Here is a 23,444-nt window from a genome sequence, read left to right as displayed (position 1 = left end):
CCCTAACCCGCTGGGGTTACGGATGCGCAAACTAATTGCGAAATTTAACTCTTTCCACTCATTCAAAAGTTATTAAAAAAAAAAAAAACAGGCGTTTTCAATGTCAGGTTAACACGGACTTTGCATCAACCAATTCACCAAATTATTAAAATAAAACACTAAAAGAAAAGTTATATAATAAATTGATATGCTCACTTTGCATATTTTTTCAAAAAATTAATAATGAACAATGAATTCAAATAACATTGAACATGTTTTCAAATTGTCCTCAAGTTGTTAAAAAAAAGCAAATACCTAAAAAAGGTGCCGATTTTTTAAAAAATTTTATATTGCGATGGGCTGAAAGAATAAGCGAAATCAGTGATGCAAAATCCTTTAGTAGGTTCTAGGGGCATAGACACTCCTTTGAAATGATTCTTACCTCATACTTAAGTTGACGATATATGTATGTACGTATGAGAAGGGTTTGAAAAATCACTTGGGCTTACATTCAAACACCTGTTGTTCATTTGCGAAACTATACAATAGCGTCTGAAATGTTGGTTTTGGTTTACACACTTCATCCTTCAACACCTAAGTCTCCCGCTTTGACATTTCCTAAAGTTTGCGGCCCTATCCCCAACTAATCCCTTGGAGTGAATCACATTGATTATAGCCTATCAACCATCAACCAAGTTTAAATATCACCTACACGTTACGGCTCCTTTTACAAATGTGAATACGTAGGCACATATATTTACCAGGTGAGGCTTTGTCCTTCGCAAGAACACTGAAAGTGGTGAAACAAAAACTTTCCTAAGACAATCGAACTAATGCCATGTATGCTACTACCCTAACGTAGTGGACAGACGAACTAGTCTGAAAACTGAAGCTACGCGGTCATCCATAACTAGCTCTAATATCATAAGGCCGGAAAACAGCAGTTAACATCTTTCAACTTAAAATCGGTCGCTTTTATTCTAAAATATCGTTTTGATGTAACGAAGACTATTGAAATCAATGTTGTGAACCCAAACGTCTGCAAACTTTGGTCTACATTTTAAAAATTTTATCCAGGGTCCTTGTACAATTTTAATTATGTAGATGCGCCGAGGATTATACGATCTTCACCCATTACGCAATGACATCTACTTAAGACTGCTTATGATTTCGAGGGCGGCATCCTCTGCCGAATAGTCACTCCCTAACGTTTCAAGGTGTTTCTCTGGTGTAGCTCGGCAGCATAGCGCGACAAAAGCATCCGTTGGAGTCTTCGGAGCTACACCTAGAACTTCTCGGAAAGTGACGTCGACGAAGGTGTGAGTTCGAAGTCGCAGTCCTATAGCTTCTGTGCTGGCATATGGTGCGGGACAAGAGGCGTGGTAGCGACTGGTGGTGGGGATTGCTACTGTTCTCACATCGGGAATTGTAGCTCTTAAAAACAGCCAACAAACTGGAGGCGCCCTGTGCCACGAGATTCATGAGTATTAACAGACCATTAATAGCAACTGTAGGTCTTCCTTTTGCGTGACCGCCAAGGAGCCACAAATGATTTAAAGAAATTGTGTTTGCGACGATTATTCGGAGTTATCCCTAGGTGAAACTACGTTTTGCACGAGATATACAGACAAAAGTGTGACTATTTTATGTATCTCTATTTCTTTTCAGCAGACGCAGCAGTACTAATTCCAAAGACCGGGGTTAGGCACAATGACAAAGATTCCATCGCCTTTGGCGACAAAGTGCTGTCGGATGCGAAAAAATGTGCGAGCGCTTTCTGCCGACAATACATAATGCATTCTACGGTCGACAAAAATAGACGGAGGGCCAACAGACACGCACGTAAACATAAGTTCAGCCCGTCACCAATTTCCAACACCGCCGAAGAGGTTGAGGATGCCATCGGTCATGCTAAACCACCCAAAGCAGTCGGCCCAGACGGCATGGCCATGCCGATGCTTAAAAGCCTAGGGAAAGAGGGTTTCAAATATTTAGCACATGTCTTCAACCTGTCTCTTTCCACCTTTTTCATACCCGAAAAATGGAAAATGGCCAAGGTGGTACCGCTACTAAAGCCTGGGAAACCAGCTAACATAGGAGAGTCATATCGCCCGATATCTCTCCTATCACCAGCAGCCAAGACGCTTGAAGCCATTTTGCTCCCCCTACTTCAAAGCAAATTTGCAGCTAGCCTGTCATCAGCATGAAAACTCCATAGCACCACCACCGCGCTAAATGCCATTAGCACCCAGATAAATTGTGGTTTAAATCAGAATAACTCCCATAGAACAGTAATCGTAGTGCTAGACCTATCAAAAGCTTTTGATACGGTCAACCATGGCACGTTACTGCAAGACTTGGAAGGGTCTACCCTTCCCCCATGTCTTAAAAGGTGGACCGCAAATTATCTGGGTGGTCGGCAGGCATCGGTGCAATTCAGAAACGAAATATCAAAGCCAAGAAGAATTAAACAAGGGGTGCCTCAGGGTGGTGTCCTATCCCCACTTTTGTTTAATTTTTACATATCAAAACTACCTTCGCCACCAGAAGGAGTTACTATCGTTTCTTACGCTGATGACTGCACAATAATAGCCACAGGCCCGGGCCCAAAGATCGATGAGCTTTGCAACAGATAAACGGCTACCTCCCTGATCTCTCCAGTTTTTTCGCCTCGCGAAACCTGGCATTATCACCGACTAAATCATCCGCGACCCTATTTACAACTTGGACGTCCCAAATGTCGACCATTTTGAACATCCACGTCGATGGCACTACGCTACCGACTGTCCTACACACTAAAATCTTGGGTGTGACGTTTGATCAGGATCTACATTTTGGTGAGCACGCAGCCGCAATTGGTCCGAAAATCCAGAGCCGCAATAAAATCCTCAAATCCCTTGCTGGCAGTACTTGGGGAAAAGACAAAGAAACGCTCATTGGCCAGCCGTTTGCGTGCTACAAGTCCCCTATATGGTCGCCAAGCCTAAAAACTACCCACTGGAAGAAGCTACAGGCCTGCCAAAATACTGCGCTCAGAACCGCCACGGGCTGTCTTCGTATGTCCCCAGAACAACCAAACAGTTCCTGTTGAATACCCATAAACCTGGGCATCCCATCAGACTCTGATTGATGAGCCAGCACCGCCTAGGGACTTAAGGAGTCATCTCCGTAAGCATTTTGAGGAAATACGGCACCTGAGAACTCAGCCGTATGAAGCAAAAAACACAAGCAGGTCCTTGGTGAACTCCACAAACAGGCGTCGGACCTTATGCCGGGAATTGCCCGGTGAATCCAGTACTCGGGGAACAGTACCCAAAACTTGCGGAAGAGGAACGCATACTCCCCAGGGAAATGCGAGTCACTCTGACTTTACGATTTTTAGCTGAAGCAAAGAGGATAAATACAATGAGCCGTCACTCGTTATTTTTTTGGCATTTACTCGATGTATACTGAGAGGTAGTCGCTACTTTTTTTTTGGGCGAGATGTTTATAAATGTCTTCTATACATTTTTGTGGGGTATTTGTGTTTATTTTTGGACTGTATTTAATTAATTTATTTAATTCTCTTTCCAAAGATCACAGTTGCACAAGGGGCCTACACGGCATGGATAAATGCGAGACAAGTAAAAATGTCCCTCTCAGAAAACATTCGGCATCAATTTTTTCAATTTCCAGCGAGATACTCGCCACAAAATAACGAGTGACGGCTCTTATTGTATTTATCCTCTTTGGCTGAAGTATCCTATCAAAGATCAGTTGGCAAGGATTCTAGTATGAGTGTGGGTAAAATACTGCTTTACATTGAATTTTTATGCTTTCCCCTATTAAGAATGAAAATATATGTAAATTTACATTTATTTTTATAAAATAAACCATTATTTACTTACATTTTTAGAAAATATTCAACTGCAACGGAAAAACAACTATGAAAAAATGAAATCCAACGGCATTTAACTGATTGGTTTGTTTCCGATAGCAAAATCGATATTATTGGATTCTGTGACACCTAAAATCGACACTAATTCCAATTCGAACATTAAACCGATAACATTGGATTTCATTACACCAAAGTAATTTTTTTGTCGATTTTAAATCCGATTCCGACAACAATTGGATTCCATGCAGGGATGCACCTTAACGTTAAGCTAATCGTTTATCAAAAAATTTCCACCGTTTCCGTTGACACTTCGAAATATTATCGATAAAAAATTAATCAAGATAAATTGTATCTCGTTTTTAACCGAAACGAAAAGCTTTCGTTAACGTTAAAAACGTTAACAAAAACGTGATACTTTATGTTTGAATTGTGCTGGCAATGCTATAGCCATGGTGAAGCCGTAAGGTGGTAACAGCGAGCGGGCATACACACACAAACTCCATGTAATTCGTTTGTGTAATTCGTTGATGGTAATGTCAAAAATACTCTGAGAAATGTTCGTGCTGTCAAAATTCATGAGAAAAGTTGCAATCAGCTTGGCTAATGCTTTCACCTTTAATGACTCTGCCATTAATCAGCTTTGCCAGCATAGTTTGAAATTAATAATCAACATAAACGATTTGACTTCGTTTTGATATGGCAGAAAACGAAACAAAATCATTTCGTTAATTTGACGTTCCTAACGTTAATAAACGAAACGAAATGACTTTGTTTCGTTTATTAACGTTAATTATCGTAACGAAATGATATCGGTTTGTTGGTTAAGCATGCCTGATTCCATGACAGCCCTGAATAGCTGTGTTTTTTTTTACATCTATAGACGTTTACGCTTAAACTTTATATGGACTGCTAAGCGTAAAATTTTAAATACACTTCTGAAATTGCTGCGCAAAAAATTAGTACTACTAAATTTCAATACGAATTATACTCAGATGTAACTGAAATGTGGTGGTGTGATGGTAGCGTGCTCCGCCTACCACACCGTATGCCCTGGGTTCGCACCCCGGGCAAAGCAATATCAAAAATTTTAGAAATAAGGTTTTTAAATTAGAAGAAAATTTTCCTAAGCGGGGTCGCCCCTCGGCAGTGTTTGGCAAGCGCTTCGGTTGTACTTCTGCCATGAAAACCTCTCAGTGAAAACTCACCTGCCTTGCAGATGCCGTTCGGAGTAGGCATAAAACATGCAGGTCCCGTCCGACCAATTTGTAGGGGAAATCAAGAGGAGCACGACGCAAATTGGAAGAGAAGCTCGACCTTAGATCTCTTCGGAGGTTATCGCGCCTTACATTTATTTTTTAACTGAAATATGTGTCTATGTTTCACCTCTACATTAATTCTATGTATCACCTCTTAAAATGGTGCGTGTACACAATTCATCGCAACTGATTCAGCTATATGTTATACACAGACATGCAATAGAGGGTTGTCTCCGCTTTTCGGTACACCCTGTGCTGTAGCTAGTGGTTTAACCACCGTGTTTTTTTACACGTGTATACGTTTACGTTTGCGCGTAGAAAAAACGCTTATTCCCGCTTAGATAATGTTTAGGAGACCCATCTAGCGGCTTAAATCTTAAAGCTTAAATATCTAACTAGCTACGGAACAGAGTGTACCTAAAATCGGAGACACAAACCTCTGGTGGCCGTAATGTATAACATATAGCTGAATCGTTTGCGATGAATAGTGGATACACACAATTTTTAGAGGTGATACATAGAATTAGTGTTGAGGTGAAACATAGACACATATTTCAGTTATATCTGAGTATAATGCGTATTGAAATTTAGTAGTACAAATTTTATGCGAAGCAATTTCAGAGGTGTATTTAAAGTTTGACGCTTGGCAGTCCATATAAAGTTTAAGCGTAAACGACTATAGATGTAAAAAAAACACAGCTAATATTAGCCGTGTTTTTTTTTACACGCGTATACTTTCGTTAGCGCGTGAAAAAAACGCCTATCCCCTCTTAGATAATGCTTAGGAGACCCATCTAGCGGCTGTGGTTAAACAACTAGCTACAGCAACAGGGTGTACCGAAAAGCGGAGACACAACGCTCTGATGGCCATAGGGTATAACATATAGCTGGATCAGTTGCGATGAATTGTGGACACATATAGAATACATAGAATTAGTGTAGAGGGTGAAACAAAGACGCATATTTCAGTTACATCTGAGTATAATGCTTATTGAAATTTAGTAGGACAAAATTTATGCGCAGCAATTTAAGAGGTGTATTTAAAGTTTGTCGCTTAGCAGCTCAACCAAAAAAGTCCGAAAATGTTGTAGTTGAGCCGAGGATGACACTGCACGTCCACTCTGCCGAACAGACAAGAACTGAATTTGTTGAGTATTTTTGATCCACGCAAGGGTTGGGATCATAGTTCAATTATATGGTTGGCTCACCTCATCAGCTGATTTTATTTTGCCCATTTCACTGGTATGTATAGGAATTGTCAAACGGAGATGGCAAACGCAAAATGTAACCAACACATTGACAATTATTTACTGCCGCCGTGGTAAATTTTTTATAAAAAAAAACAGTTTCACATCACTTTAAGTAATTTTTTTAGTAAATACATCTAATTTAGTACATTATTTTCCCACAACACACAAGAATTGCACCGTCTTATGTTTTCTCTCCATTCGCCTAACACCAACACGCAGATTTTAACAATCTGAACAAAGGTATGTTGTTGCTGTAGAGATGAGCCTACCATAAAGTAAACCATGGGTTGGTATTTTAAACCCGAGTTAAAGTTGACATAGTCATAACCATATTTTTACTTATCCATATTGTAAGCATTGTATAAGATTAGATTGTGAACGTATAATAAGGTTAGATTGTAAACGTAGTATAAGGTTAGTTAAGTGTAACCCTATAAGCACAACATATTCTGTAAATATTGGCAACACCAGATACTAATATAGAAGAAGATGGCGGAGCACTTCCGACTAGAGGAGAAAAGCGTCGAGAACGTGGACAACTAAAATCCAGACAACGTGGAAAACTAAAATCCAAATAAAACAAATAATAAAACCAACATCCACGCATTTTAAAGCTTCAGGTGTGGGGTTTGAACCAGGGATGCACCTTAACGTTAAGCTAATCGTTTATCAAAAGATTTCCACCGTTTCCGTTGAAACACTTCGAAATATTATCGATAAAAAAATTATCAAGATAAATTGTATCTCGTTTTTAACCGAAACGAAAAGCTTTCGTTATCGTTAAAAACGTTAACAAGAACGTGATACTTTATGTTTGAATTGTGCTGGCAATGCTATAGCCATGGTGAAACCGTAAGGTGGTAACAGCGAGCGGACATACACACACAAACTCCATGTAATTTGTTTGTGTAGTTCGTTGATGTCAAAAATACTCTGAGAAATGTTCGTACTGTCAAAATGCATGAGAAAAGTTGCAATCAGCTTGGCTAATGCTTTCACCTTTAATGACTCCGCCATCAATTAGCTTTGCCAGCATAGTTTGAAATTAATAATCAACATAAACGATTTGATTTCGTTTTGATATGGCAGAAAACGAAACAAAATCATTTCGTTAATTTGACGTTCTTAACGTTAAAAAACGAAACGAAATGACTTTGTTTCGTTTATTAACGTTAATTATCGTAACGAAATGATATCGGTTCGTTGGTTAAGCATGCCTGGTTTGAACCAAAAGTAATTGTAAATCGCTTAAATTTTTCGAAAATAGCAAATACCAGACAAGATATAATAAATGCCCTTAATGACGCCGGGGTAGATTTTCCATCTACTGCTACCACGGGTCAACTTCGCAATCTGCTACGGAGCATTATAGGCGCACCAATATCAGGATTAGCTGAACCTGATGATACAAACGCTGTTGCAGACGCTGCCGTAAATTCTGACACCGCCGATGATGAAAATGCTGCCACAAGTGCCGACGCTGCCGCTATTGTAAATTCCGAGAATGCCGACACTGCCGCTACCACAAATGCCGATACTGTCGCTATTGTAAATGTCGAGAATGCTGATACTGTCGCTACCGCAAATGCCGATACTGCCCACGCCGCCGTTGCCGTCGCCGAACGTATTCCGCGATCATTAGCTAGCATTGACCAAGAGGTTTTGGCCCTTCGAAAACGCCTAGAAATGATGCAGTTGATGCAACAAATTAAGCAGCTTCGTAAATTTGATGGAAATCAACGCCGCTTGGACTTTGGTGAAATTGAGCACGCATTGCCAAAATTTAGCGGAGATGATGTTACCTACCCGGTTCACCATTTTATGCGAGATTTTGATGAAATTTTGGAATCAACAGGTGCTAACAACCATTTTAAGCTTTTCGCTCTTCGCCGCTGCTTAACTGACACGGCACGGGTATTTTTAAATACTACAAAACTACAATGATTTGAAAAAAGCCATTATTAAAGAATTTGACTTTGAGGTGTCCCTGTTTTGAATATGCAAGCAATCGCGAAGCGAGCTAACATAACAGAAGCAGAGGTTATTGATTTTGTGATTGATGGTATAGGGAATGCCGTACCAAATGCCCACTTACTACTATCAGCGCGTAGTATTGACGAACTTAAAATGCTTATAAGTCGATATCAAAATAAATATTTCATGGTCGGAAATTCACCAGTTGCAGTGAGCCAGAGATCACAGCAAGCTAACCAGCAAAAACCAGAAGTTGAACCGCACTGTTATAATTGCTCTCAGTATGGGCATATTAAGCCAAATTGCCCATTTCCACTGAGACCAGATGGTTCGTGTTTCAAGTGCTGGAAAACAGGACACGATCATCGGCATATTAAGCCAAATTGCCCATTTCCACTGAGACCAGATGGTTCGTGTTTCAAGTGCTGGAAAACAGACACGATCATCGCGCTTGCCCAAACCCGAAGAAAGTGCTGAAGCGTAAGGACCAGGTCGCTGCCGTATTTGATGAAAGAGCCGAAGACTTTACTGAAGTGGACACTTATAATTATGTAAGCATAGAATATAAAATAGGTAGTCAAGTAGTATCTAATTCAGTGGTTGTTCGTTTTGATACCGGTAGTCCGGTTAGTTTCATTCGGAAGTCAGACGTCCCAAAACACCTGAAATAAGGAATAATGAGGGGAACAGTGTCTAAATACACGGCGATCGAAGGAACAAATTGAATTTTCTTGGAATTATTATACTTCCAATAAAATTTAAAAATAAAATAAAAGCTGTTGAACTTAAAATAGTATCAGATTAGTATATGTCTTTGCCAGTTATTTTGGGACGTGACTTTTTACAATTGTTTAACATAAAATTGGTTAAAGTTAAGTTCGATGGACCGGTTAAGAGAGAATTTGAGATGAAACCAAATGCCGAGGAAATAACTAATTTTGTAAGTGTGATTGAAAACCATGCCGTAGTTATCGAAGCCGAAATGAGCCAAAAATATTTCCAAATTATGCAAATGATGATACTGACATACCAGATGTTTTCGGTATAGACATAGCGTCCCATAACGATATCGACGTAGATATAAAGTTATTGAAAAGTCGCCAGTTAGAGTGAAAACAAATTATTGACGAGACTTATTTAAATACCACTATTAAGGTCGAACCGTATAAGTATGAAATGAAGATACATCTCACAACTGATGTCCCATTTCATTGTAACCCCAGACGACTTTCTTATTCAGAACGAAACGAGGTTCAATCAATGGTAGATGAGCTGTTAAAGGAAAATATTATTAGGCCTAGTAACTCTCTGTATGCCTCTGCAATCGTGCTGGTGAAAAAGAAAAATGGTAATACTCGTTTGTGCATTGACTATAGGGCCCTGAACAAGATAACAGTTAGGGATAACTACCCCTTACCTTTAATTGATGACTGCATTGAGTTCCATGAAAATAAAAAATTTTTTTCGTTATTAGATTTGAAGAGTGGTTTCCACCAAATACAAATGGAACCTGGTTCGATTCCGTATACTGCTTTCGTAACACCGAATGGTCAATACGAGTACCTTAAAATGCCATTTGGATTAAAAAATTCCCCCGCTGTCTTTCAACGCTTTATTAACAGCGTATTTCGTGACTTGATTGAAAATAGGACGCTTATAGTCTACATGGACGACATTCTTATTGCCAGGCAGGATTTTGAAGAGCACAAAGATGCACTTAAGACTGTTTTGGAACGGTTGTCTATGCGAGGAATACACCTAAATCTTGTTAAATCGAAATTTGGATATTGTGAAATAGACTACTTGGGCTATGAAGTATCACAATCAGGTATCAGACCAAATGATTCGCATATTAAGAGTATACGCGATTTCCCAATGCCCGTCAATCAGAAACAACTACAGTCTTGTTTAGGACTTTTTTCATATTTTTGTCGTTTTGTCTTTTTCGCAAATAGCCAAGCCACTTCAAAACCTTCTTAAGAGAAACTAATTTCAATTTCGATGGGAATCGCCTCAATGCATTTAATGCACTAAAATCTCGACTGTCCAACAGTCCAGTCCTTGCAATATACAACCGTGACAGAGAAACAGAATTGCACTGTGATGCTAGTACAATTGGATTTGGTGCTGTCTTACTACAGAGACAAAAAATTCCATCCAGTTTCTTATTTTTCAAAGACTGCTTCAAGCGCTGATTCCAGGTACCATAGTTTCGAACTCGAAACTTTAGCGATTATTTACGCCTTAAGAAGTATCAGAACTTACTTGGAAGGTATGCCTTTTAAAATAATCACAGACTGCAACTCATTAGCCATGACTTTAAAAAGGAAGCAGCTGAACTCAAGAATTGCTAGGTGGGCGCTTGAACTAGAGAACTACAATTATAAAATACAACATAGGAAAGGAGCCTCAATGGGACATGTTGATGCTTTAAGTAGGGCAGAGATAGCATTAATTATAGATACTAACGAAGTAGAACTTCAGATTCAAATAGAGGGATGAGACTATTGCTTCCTTGAGAAATCGTCTCACCGAAAGCACTGTTGAAGGGTTTGATCTAATAGATGGTTTGATATATAAGATTAAGCACGACAAAAAAAAAGAGGTTCTATGTACCCTCCGAAATGGAAACAAATGTCTTACGAGTGGTTCACGAAAAATTGGGACATCAATCCGTTGATAAGACAGTTAGTAAGCTAGACATGTATTATTGGTTTCCAAATATGAAAGCAAAGGTAGAAATGTTTGTTAGAAACTGTTTAAAATGCCTAATGTACGCAACTCAACCCAGGGCCAAGGAGAGAAATTTTCATGCAATTCCAAAAGTTCCACTTCCGTTTGATACATTGCATATTGATCATGTTGGTCCATTACCATCTATAAACTCAAAGAGGAAGCACATATTAGTGGTAGTTGATGCCTTTACTAAATTTGTTAAATTGTATCCAATAAAATCCACTAGCACTCGAGAAGTTACTGCCGCACTTGAAAAGTATTTTAGCTACTACAGTCGCCCTAGAAGAATTATTAGTGATAGAGGAACAAGTTTTACATCTTTGGAATTTGCCGATTTTGTTTCCAAACGAAATATATACCATGTTAAGGTTGCTGTCGCCTCTCCACAAGCCAACGGGCAAGTTGAACGATTAAATAGGATTATTAAAACAAAGCTAGGGAAATTAACGGATCCAATAAACCATGCCGACTGGTGTAAAAGCTGCTGGAGGTTGAATACGCTATAAATAATTCTGTTCAAGCACCTGCCGTGACACACCCAGTCGGCTGCTATTTGGGGTGGAGGAAAAAGGAACTTTAATTAATGAATTCACGGAATACTTTCAGGACAAACTATATTCCGATGCAAATCGAGACTTGGTCACTATACGGGAAAATGCCTCCAAATAAATTAAAAATAGGCAAGAATATGATTCAAAACGGCTCTCCGCGTCTGGTACAAAATGAAAGACGTATGAAGTGGGAGACTACGTAGTCATAAAAAATGTTGATACGGCCGTAGGTGTCAATAAGAAATTTTTGCCTCAGTATAAAGGACCTTACGTAGTGCACAAGGTATTAGGGAATGATCGCTATGTCTTTCGTGACATTGAGAATTGTCTACTGACCCAGCTTCCATATGATGGGGTCATTGAAGCCCATCGCATTCGGAGATGGGGTGAGTAAAGCCGATAACTGCGACATTGGTAGAGAGGATGCAGTGGCTGATCTTTTAGCTTAATTGCCATTAATATATTTATACATAGGATCGAGGGCGATCCATGGCCAGGAATGGCCGAGTTGTAAACGTTGTATAAGATTAGATTGTGAACGTATAATAAGGTTAGATTGTAAACGTAGTATAAGGTTAGTTAAGGGTAACCCTATAAGCACAACATATTCTGTAAATATTGGCAACACCAGATACTAATATAGAAGAAGATGGCGGAGCACTTCCGACTAGAGGAGAAAAGCGTCGACAACGTGGAAAACTAAAATCCAAATAAAACAAATAATAAAACCAACATCCAGGCATTTTAAAATATCAAATTGGCTTCTGTTATTGGTGCCTTAACCTAAAAATCGTGAAAATTTCATAAAAATGAAGAAAACGCAAAAAATTACAAACATATACCACAAAAAATAAGTCTCTTAGTCAAAACGTATCAAAAACAATAAATAAAATGTACAAAAAGTTAATAAATTCACCAACTCAAATATTTTTAAGTTATGGATATGGCGAAAAATCAAAAACCAATTGGTTGGCTATTATATGGTTATGGTGTAGCACCATTAATCGATTACATTGATTTCCATAAGGTTGGTTCGATCAGCTGTTTTATCTGGTTATGGTTAAGTCACCATTAACAGGCCCTTTACGTCAAACTACGCATACATTTTTTTCGTTGCATTCAATTTGACTACCTATGTCTGGTTTTCAGTGCGAGTTTAACTTCAGTTAAAGTTGACTAGAGTTTAACCTTGTCACCTTGTTCGATAACATAAAATTTTGCTGCTCATCTTAGCTTAAGCAGCCAACTGTAGTTTAAACTCCTACTGAAAAACCTGGCCTTGGTATTTTATTTAGTTTCCAATCTACGCCAAAGCATCTTAAATTTTAACCAGAGTGGTTTACTCAAGTTAATGCGGCCGCCGTGATGCGGTGGTAGCGTGATTGCCTACTACATCAAAAATCATGTGTTCAAGGCCCGAGAAATACTCCTAGTGTATTTCTGCCATTAAAAGCTTCTCAGCAGTAAAACTTTTAAATTATCTTCTTTTAAAAGTGGGCAACATTTTACTAATTTTCTATTCTGCGTCATAAGGTCAACCCACCTACCAAGTCTCATCGCTTTATCCCTTTGGTAATGAATTATCGCACTTTTTAGGTTTTTCGAAAATTTCGATATCGAAAAAGTGGGCGTGGTTATAGCCCCATTTCGTTCATTTAAATAGCGATCCGAGATGAGTGCCCAGGAATTTACATACCAAATTTCATTACGATACCTCAAAATTTACTCAAGTTATCGTGCTTACGGACGGACGGACGGACATGGCCAAATGAATTTCTTTTTTCGCCCAGATCATTTTGTTATATAGAAGTCTATGGGTACGCTTACACAGCCACCGATAAACCTAAAAAATTGCAATCAGCTGATGAAATTGGCCGGGCTGGTGATAAAATTGCAACCGATTATCGGCCGGCAGCTTTTTTCTTACATTTTACTTTTTCGCAAAAATGCGCTTGCGTTTTTGCTTTTATGTGCTTATCACATAAAGGGCGCCTGTTTTGCACACAACTAATTAATTTTTCACTCCATCGCACAAATAATTAATTTTTCACAGTAAATGCACGCAATTTATCGGACGATGAAATTGAACTTAAGTTAATCTGACATGAAAATTGAAAATCGGAAATTAACTGAAACTGCCTATAAACTAAATAAAATAAAGAAATTGGCTTAAAGGTATGAATATCACTTTAATCGTTTTCAGGATGAAAAAATATTTAAGCTACTGTCATAATCACAATCCTAGTTTTTTAGAGACGACCTAGTGCAGAAAGGTGTGAAACGATAGAATGCCAACTCCATGTTTCTAGTTCGCTAGAATGCTGCCAAAATGAAGTAGAACTAACCACTAAAGATTGGTTAATTCACTACCTCAAGATTAATTATTTTCACTTTAGGGTAGAACAATAAATTGACGCTGCATGCTTATTAACTGTTACTGCCAAAACTAATAACAATCTGCCGAAATTGATTCAGAATTTTGTTCGGGTTTAACCATACATAAAATTTCGTCCAAAAGTGTGGCAAAGTTCTCGTCACATAAAAACCATTGATCTTGTTTGTCAGTTTTCTCCTCGAAATCAATAGCCATAAGTGCAGCAACAAACTCAATCGGACCAACGATACTGAATTTTTTATAATAAAGTGGATCAATTTGTCGTCTTTTATTGTTTCGGCGTTGTGGTAAATTTGCCTCCATCGCCTCAGAATTTCCGCTTTGTTCGTTTATATTCATATTTTCGTTATATGTTTCAGCCAATAAATTTATGTCTTGTGAATTTAATATAGACTCGATTATTTCATCGGAATCAAGTACCTCGAGAATTTTAGCATCACCACTGAATAGCTCTTTAGGGCTACTCTCTTCTACTTTTACTTTATCACTTGTGGCAATGTTCGCAGTTAAAGGATTGATAAAGTTTGTTGTACTGGAAATGTTACTGTTACTTGTTGGCTCCATTTTATCTTCGAAGGTTGTAAAATTATGTTGTTCCATTTTATTAAGCATTTTTTTAGCTAAAGACCTTGACGCACGAATTACAGCGATGTCGCAATCATCTTGTATAGATTTTAATAGTAAACCAAGGACGCCACGTTGTGAAAGTTCTGTAAGTACTTTGAAAAATCGCAGATTTACTTCTCTCGGATTCAGTTGAACTATTTTCTTCTTCTCCTTAGAAAATGTCACAGACGGAAAGGTGCCATCAAGCATACCCTCATTGGTTAGCAAATAACAAATTCGATATCTCAAACAATTAATGGCTTCAACTTTCGCTTCCCAGTATAAATCGTTATCAATTACGTATGCAATTATAGAAAAATAAGTATCGCTATAACGGGTTGGAATTTTGCTTAGCCTCGTTAAACGTGCAAGAGCACATATAGCTTCTTTACGAACGATGCCTTCAGGTTCATTATAAATAGTATCCACCATATGATCCTTTTCAATAAATTGTATAAGAAAATATGGAAAAAATTTATGTGATGTTATACCTTGAGTTAAATGAGCGTTTTCAAATAAAAATGACACCAGTAGGGTTTTTTATATTTGAGTGTCAAATTAGTTTTTACTCATTATTCAAGGGATGTGAGTGGGGGAAAAGTTATTATTCGTTGAGCGAATTTCGAACGCACACCTGTTGATAAACTTTTTAAGACCCGTATGTAGTTTTTAAACACCGGATGTACACTGAACCGAAAAAATTGCATGTATACAAAGAAACAGTGCGTATATTTTAAGAAATGTTCATTGAAAACCTCTCCAAAAACCGTATTCATAGAATTTAAGAATATAAATACATTAAGATATCCATGAAATTTATTTTTAAGAATATTTCTTAAATTTCAAGAAAAAGTTCTTATTTTACAAGAAATTGTACTTCATAAAAATTATGTAATTCTTCCCTAAATTTTAAGAAAATATTCGTACAATATAAGAACTCTTTCTTAGAATGCATCAATTCGTTCCTAAATTGTATGACGTTATTCTTATGACCTAAGAAACATTCCTTAAATTTAAGAAAGTATTCATACAATATAGAATCCCTTCTTTAAATTTATGTAACTACTTTTACCTTATATGAACATGAATTAAATAAATATATGGCATTTCGTTTAAAATTCATGAAAGTTTTAATGCAATAAAAATATAATTTCATTAATGAAAATCAATATTTGTATGCAATTTTTGAAATAGTTAATATATAACTCATTTTACAAAGGATAATGTTTATGTGTAATTACGAACATTTTGTATTGAAAATACTTTTAGTTTGAAATTCAAATACTTTGATTAAATTGATACATATACTTTCATTAACAAAAGGTAATATTTATATGTAATTAGGTACATTTCGTATTGAAAATACTTTTGAGTTTAAAATTCAAGTTAGTTAAGGTATTTAATATAATTTAAAATTATAAGTAGTTAGGTACATTTTGTTCAAAGCATTATATTGTCAAAAGTCTTTCATTAGTATAGTTATGTTTACGACTCCATACTGTTTAAATCACTCAGTAGTATACTAGCCTTTGAAGAACTTTTTGAGGTACTAGAATACATGTTGAAAAAGTACATTTCGATAAATTTCCAGAAATGGATTGAGTCGTCAGGGTACTTTAAATCAAAAATATGGTAACATTTGTAGCATATGTCGAAATGTTGAAATAGCTTGTATTCGGATTTGTATGGCTCTAATAAGTTTGTACATTTTGACACAGAAGCCAAAAACTCTCTTTTAGCTTTTAAATTAGCTTTCAGTTTTTCATTTATAATTTGTTTAAATACTTCTAAAATGGGATTGAATAATAGAGTTTGCAACGAATTTTTAATGTCACACAAATCTTTTCTGGAAAAATTGGCTTTCGAATGAAGGTAAAATATAAACTTTAAAGCGGTTTCGTCTAAATTAATAGATTCTGTTGGTTCTTGGGGAGCACCAGGAGCGAAAGTAAATTTATTTATTGAATATGACGACAATAAATTAGTCCCATGGTGTCCTGCAGCTGTTGAAGGTGATAATGGTGTTTCCTTTACTGAATATAGCATATTTGTCGCATGCCCTTCTGGTATTGATGTAGATGAAGTTGCCTCCGTATGACTTTTTGTTGGTTCCGATAAAGTTGAAGTCTTTGTTCGTTTTCAAATGTGTCTTTTGATGTGGCGTTTGTAGGAATGAGAACTCCCAAAGAGCTGACGACAATTAGCACAACGATATTCATCGAATTCTTTGAGTTTATGAATTTTTTTTCGGTGAAAAATCAAGGTTTCAGTAACGAAAAAGTTTTCTGCACATAGAAAACACTTGATCATTGTACGGAGCACTCACAAATTAATTTTTCAAAAGTAAATTCAGTGTTTCTTAGGAGATATTCTCGCGTCACTTGCATAAGTGCAAATAAATTATGTATACTAAACACGTTCACACAAAAACAGTTATATCAGCGCTTCGTAAGAAAATGTTCTTTTAATCTATGAAATTTATGAAATTACAAGAAATTGTTCTTAGATTTTACGAAACTTTTCTTTAATATATACTTAAATAAGAACAGTTCTTGTATTCTTAGAAAACTTTCTTAAAATCTATGAACGTTTTCTTACTCTTTCGTTAACTGAGACACAAACTCATGTTTCAATTCTTATATTCTAAGAAAAATGTTTTAGATTGTAAGAACGCTTTCATACGCAAGTTAAATGTATGCACGAGTTCTTAAATACTAAGAAACAGTTCTTATACGGTAAGAACTGTTCATTAGTAAAAAAGTTTGTGTACGTAATTTCTTAAATTTTAAGAACAAATTCTTATTATCTAAGAACAAATTTAGTCAAGCAGCTTAATGAATATGGTTTCTTATATTATGAGAACGAAGTTTTGTCATAAATATAATTTTATGAATTTTTTCTTAGATCATACGCAAATTCTCTTAAATTATATGCAATTTTTCTTAAAATTTAAGAAAAAAATCGGAGTTAATTTCTATGAAACTTTTTCTTAAGAAAACATGTACGTTTTTGGTTCAGTGTAGTTCTTCAGAAAACCAAAAAATCTATATAAAATGAGACTCCAGAAAGGGTTAAAAAAATTTCGTCTGTCGAATTTACTTTTGCAGTACGCAGCTCTAAATTTCTACCATTATTTTCTTAAGATTTTAAGGAACTTATTCTGAAATTTCGGAAAGTTCTTTTCCGTTTAATTATTCATGAAAGTGTTCCGGATAAACCGTTAAATGAACGGCTTAATAAGCACAGTTCGAATAATACTCAGAATTACGGGTTTATCCAGTTGCCTCCTTTAAATCCCATATATTCGATAATAGAAAGCAATAGGTATTGTGACGAATATTAGCATCACGAAGCTGATACTAAGCAGCCACTCGTATGTACGTAAACAAATCAATCATCATTTACACACATACATACAATGCAACGAAGAGATACTCACAAACACATGTAATCATCAGCCGAGGTAATACTCACGCATACACACGCATATGGCTACAAACTACAAATATATATGTATATGGCTGGTAACCAAGCATGAAGTTCGCGAAATTACTAGACCTTTGGAAAAATGGGTGATCGAGGAAACCGAGAGTATAAAAGCAGCGTAAGCTGAGCATGACTAATCAGTTTTGATTTAAGCACGCTATTGGTTGTGAAGTATAAGTGTTATTGTGAAGTACTTTAAAAGTAGTATAATAAAGACCATTTTGCATTATTGAATATTGGAGTTATTTATTCAACAGTTTAGCGATTCGAACGTTAGCAAAGGTTTGGAATAAGTGGAATTTCCCGAAATTCGTTACAGTATCATAGTCGGTATTGGACAGAATAGCCCCTGCATGTGCAAAACGTAGTTTCACGGAGGGAAATGTTCTAGGCTAACTCTTAATACTCATTATCGAGACGATTTCTTTAAATCATTTGTGATTTCTTGCTGTTCACGTACAAATGACGACATGTCATGATTCTCGTGGCACAGTTTTCAGCGATTAGCATCAATGCTGGCCTATTGTGCGGCAAAGGGTGCATACAGTTTTTTCGGCTGTTGGTGTAGCTCCGGAGACTTTCTGACGGATGTTTTTGTCGCGCCACGCTGAGCTTCATCCGAGAAACACCTTGCAACGTAAGGGAGTAACTATTTGGTCAAGGATGATCATTAGACAGCTTATGATATCATTGCGTAACTCATGGGTGAAAATCGTATAATCCTCGGCGCATCTACATAATTTCTATTTTGCAAGGACCCTGGTTCGATATTTTAGAATGAAAGTCGACAGATTTTGAGTTGGAAGATGTTAAGGTTATATGCTCAGTCTAAAATGTTGTTTTTCCGATATAAAAGTTCATTAGTTCGACTGTCCTCTATGTTAAGGTAGTAGCACACCTGATCGTTTGTTCGACTGTATTGGGAAAGTTTTTGCTTTACCACTTTGAGTCCTCTTAGGAAGGAGAAAGCCTCATCTGGTGAATAGATGTGCCTACGTATTCACATTTGTAACAGGAGCCGTAACGTGTAGGTGATATTTTAACTTGGTTGATAGGCTATAATCATTGTGATTCACTCCAAAGGGACTAGTTGGGTATAGGGCCGTAACCATAAAAAAATGTCAAACCGGGAGACTTGGCTGTAGAATGATAAAGTGTGAAAATCTAAATTAGCATTTTAGACGCTATTTTACAGTTTCGCAAATAAACAACAGATGTTTGAGTATAAGGCCAAGTGATTTTTCAAACTCCTCTCATACGTACATATATCTTCAACTTACGTATGAGATGAGAGTAATTTCAAGGGAGTATTTAAATCCCTGGAAGCTACTAAAGGATTTTGCATCACCGATTTCTCTTATTCTTTTGCCCATCGGGATACATAATTTTTGATAAAATCTGCACCTCTTGTGGATTACATGCTTTTTTAATAGCTTGAGGACCATTTGAAAACACGTGCGACTTGGGTCGTTTTATTTGAATTCATTGTTCTTTATTAATTTTCTGAAAAAATTATGCAAAGTGAGCATTTATATTTATTATATAACTTTTCTTTTAGTGTTTTGTTTAAATAGCTTGGTGAAATCGGTGATGCAAAATCCGTGTTGAACTGGCGCCTGTTTTTTAAAACAACTTTTTAACGGTTTAAACGAGTTGAATTTTGCATTTTATTGTATTCTTATAACTGGCAGTGATGCGCAACCGTTGGTACTGTTTTTGACCATATCGGACCAATTTTGGAAATGAACAAGAAACGGCCTAGACATGAACAACAAACGACGAAAATCGGCGGCGCATATCTAGTTTTTACAACAGCCATATTGTTTTTGTTTCGAAAAAACAACACTGTATAAACTTGCTTGGTAGCCTTGCTATGTTGAGTTTTTGGCCGTATATCAATACTGGTCGTCCCATTACTTAGACCCGACTGTTCTGGGAACGTGCCAGCTAACGACGCATCCAGCGTCCAGCGTGCCTATCGTAACAGGCGACTAAAAAACCCAAATGATTTAAGGAGTCGTGTAGCGCAACCCTTTCAAGGGGTTGCCAGCGCAATTTATAGCTTCTCCAGCAGAATTTTATATCTCACCTACAGGTGGCGAATCCCGTTTCTTTAGCAGCCGAGGCTCTAGCGACTTCAAGTACCTCATGGAACACTTTGTAGCTGCAAAAGCAAGTGTACTGAGCAATATATGTTTACTCACATACATCAAAACCCTCAAAATCTTCGGGGAGTCTATTTATAGCTACAAAAAGAAAAATAAGGGCACTCAGCATTTCTTGAATAATGAACAAAAATTGAGACATTTTCCAATTAAATGAGTTACTAAATTATTTGATATCGCCCATCCTTATTTGATGTGTTTTTTACGAGCTTGCACATCTGTACTTGAATTTTGTATGCACCGGTTAACACCCCTTTCCTCTTTAACTTTATCTTCTCTTGCGAAATAGTTGCACACAAAAATAATACTGCTACATTTTGAAATTTTAGTATGCATTAAGGGCCAATTAAACTTCCTTAACCCTAACGCCATAGTCGTAACCATACCCATTTCCATAAACATCTCCATTGTGATCGATTAATGGTGCCATAACCTTAAACAGCTGACATTTTCATAAAAATGAGGAAAATGCTAAAAATTACAAACATATTCCACAAAAAATAAGTCTCTTAGTCAAAACGTATCCAAAACAATAAATAAAATATACAAAAAGTTAATAAATTCACCAACTCAAATATTTTTAGGTTATGGATATGGTGAAAAACCAAAAATCAATTGGATGGCTATGATATGGTTATGGCTTAAGCGTTATGGTATGGCACAATTAATCGATTACATTGATTTCCATAAGGTTGGTTCAATCAGCTGTTTTATCTGGTTATGGATAAGTCACCATTAATTAGCCCTTTATACATACACCATTACGAAAAAAGTATGCGGGTTAAGTGTTATACCAATTGCACACAAAAGCTTAATGGAATTACAATTTCTTTTACGCCCCGATTCTAGTGTGGTAACAACATTCTTCACCGCGGTAACGAAATCATGTGGAAACTTCTACACCCTTTTGGTATTCTATCCGCGAAAGTAGCCGGATAATTTTTTACCCACAAAAGTAGGTGGTTACATCGAAATAACCACACAACAGCTGTTGTTTAGAAAAAGGCAAAACTGAAAAATAAAGAATTGTAAGTTCAAATAAGTAAAGATAATAGTAAAAAAGTGTTGCCTCTTGCTATATATTATATATTATATAAATATATATTATATATTTGTTTACATTATGTACTTTCACAGAATAAATTACAATATAGCTATGTAAACACGTATGTATATATGTACGTATATACGCATCGTCTCGTTTATTCGTTAGCCTCGTATGTACGAGTAACACATTTTCGGTAAAGCCATGGCGGAACCATACAAGGTGGCAGCATGGTGACATAGCTACAAACATAAATAAAAATTCCATGTACTTTGTTTTTGTAAATTCGATGGACGAATGTCAAAATCGTACTGCGCGGGAAGTTGATGTATCAAATCAAATAAAAAAGTTTATATTCAGCTGTCGCATGCTGCCACTTTGTATCGTTCCGCCATGGGTACAGCGAAGAAAACCAACTTGCAAATTTCACCACAGACATTGGTGAGTTTTTCGGTGATGACAGCGTTACCACTTTGGCCAGAATCGCGAATAAAAGAACTGGTAACGATTTTCGGTTACATAATGTTCTGGGTACTATTTTACCGGTAACGCTCAAAATCGGCCCGTTAATGAACATTTTTTTTCCTTTCCACTGTGTTGCTTTATCAACGAACATCCGTCAGCAGCCAAAAAAAAAATATTACGTTGTTTACAAAAAGTAGTTAAAATAAAAAGCAGCCCTTTCCTCTTTAACTTTGAAGATGTTTTTCAGAATATAGTGGCAGTTCTACCAGTGAATTTAACAAAATGTGATTGGCAGTTAAATGTGATTCTCTTGTAAGAGACTATTACATATGTCAAACAAATGTAAACAAATTAATTAACCCTATGTGGTACATGTAGACTTTTTACACTTCTGTGTTTTTTTTGCATTTTAACTTGTACGCCAGTATTATTTCTGATGTATAGATTCGCCTCGGTACGCGGTTACGATTATTGCATCCTAAAATGTACTTGTATGTATTTTTCTTTCAACAAAGCGGAAAAATAATCAAAAAAATTTAAAAAAATTAAAAAAAATCAAAAATAATCGATTACTTTCATTTCTTTTTTTTGTTGTTTGATTACTTTTGATTATTTTTGATTTTTTTTTCAATAATCGTAAAAAATCATGATTTTTTTTTATTATAATCATTAAAAACAGAAAATAATGGCAGGTAATCATTAAATGGCGTTTAAAGAAAATAATCAATGGAACGGCTGATCATTACCATTAGTAATCATTATTTAACAGGTCTGTGTGAAACATTACTTGGGCTGTTGAAAAACTGAAAAAATTTAAATTTAAAAATAATTGATTATGAAATACCTACAGCTTCAAAACACAAGCTTTTTTTCTGAAGTAAAATAAAAATTTTTTTTTTACTTTGCTTATTTTCTGCTGCTGAAATATTTTCCAAATTTGAATTCAGCCAATTATGTAGTACTGAAAATAGTTGAGCATTTTCAAACCCTGTTACAAACCGTTTAAGCCGTTTTCGTCTATTCAATCGCTCAAGATTTATGCTTCTTCGCATTAGTTATCTCCCACTTTCAGAACAACTTTTTGTTAGGATTTTTAAGTTTATACACCTAACCTTCTCGAGGATTACTTTCATATTTAAATTTTCGAAAGGGCTTTCTGTTTGAGCTTCTAAATCGGAAATATATATGGTATTTAGCTTAAGTGTGCCCAACTTGAATGGGCACAGCTCCTGGATACAACCGATCACATTTGTAAATACTTAGATCTGACGGACAGCTGATAAAATGAGATGAACTTGTTAATACAACCCAGCTTTCTTCCTATCGCTTTCACTTTGCTATCCTCGCTGTTGTAACACGAACCTCAATCTTCATACCTTGTGCTTCTTTTCATATTTCTACCTCCTATTATCTAAATGAAATTGTAAGAGGATTAAAGGTTGATAAGCGCAATAAAAAAATGAAATTTCACAGGCTCGAAAATTATTTTTTTGGGTTTGTGTATTGGAACTTTTTTCCTGAGCACAAATCCTATCGATGGTGCGATATCGGTTAACTTTCGTCCATACAAATCGACCCATCCTAGTGTACATGTATCACACTTTTCTTGGCGTGTTGTTATCGTAAATGGTAGTGTTTTATTTAAAAATAAAAGCTATC

The 23,444-nt window shown here is 36.4% G+C and overlaps 1 protein-coding gene across 4 annotated transcripts in view; it reads right to left on the bottom strand.

Annotated features, from left to right (window-relative positions):
- LOC137236585 (uncharacterized) overlaps positions 1–23,444 on the bottom strand; it is a 112,077-nt gene that overhangs the window by 29,418 nt on the left and 59,215 nt on the right. For 2 of the 4 annotated variants that reach the window (XM_067759350.1, XM_067759351.1), the window contains one exon: positions 12,497–15,062. The exons of the other annotated variants lie outside the window; for them this stretch is intronic. In XM_067759350.1, the coding sequence (XP_067615451.1) occupies positions 14,070–15,062 (993 nt within the window). In that variant the 3' untranslated portion in view covers positions 12,497–14,069. Of the gene's footprint in view, positions 1–12,496; positions 15,063–23,444 lie in introns of those variants that run through there. 4 annotated transcript variants of the gene reach the window in all.

Source organism: Eurosta solidaginis, chromosome 1 (assembly GCF_040869045.1).
Source record: "Eurosta solidaginis isolate ZX-2024a chromosome 1, ASM4086904v1, whole genome shotgun sequence".
Taxonomy (NCBI): domain Eukaryota; kingdom Metazoa; phylum Arthropoda; class Insecta; order Diptera; family Tephritidae; genus Eurosta; species Eurosta solidaginis.
Note: the sequence above shows the minus strand (reverse complement) of the source record. Positions and strands in the feature narration are given on the sequence as shown.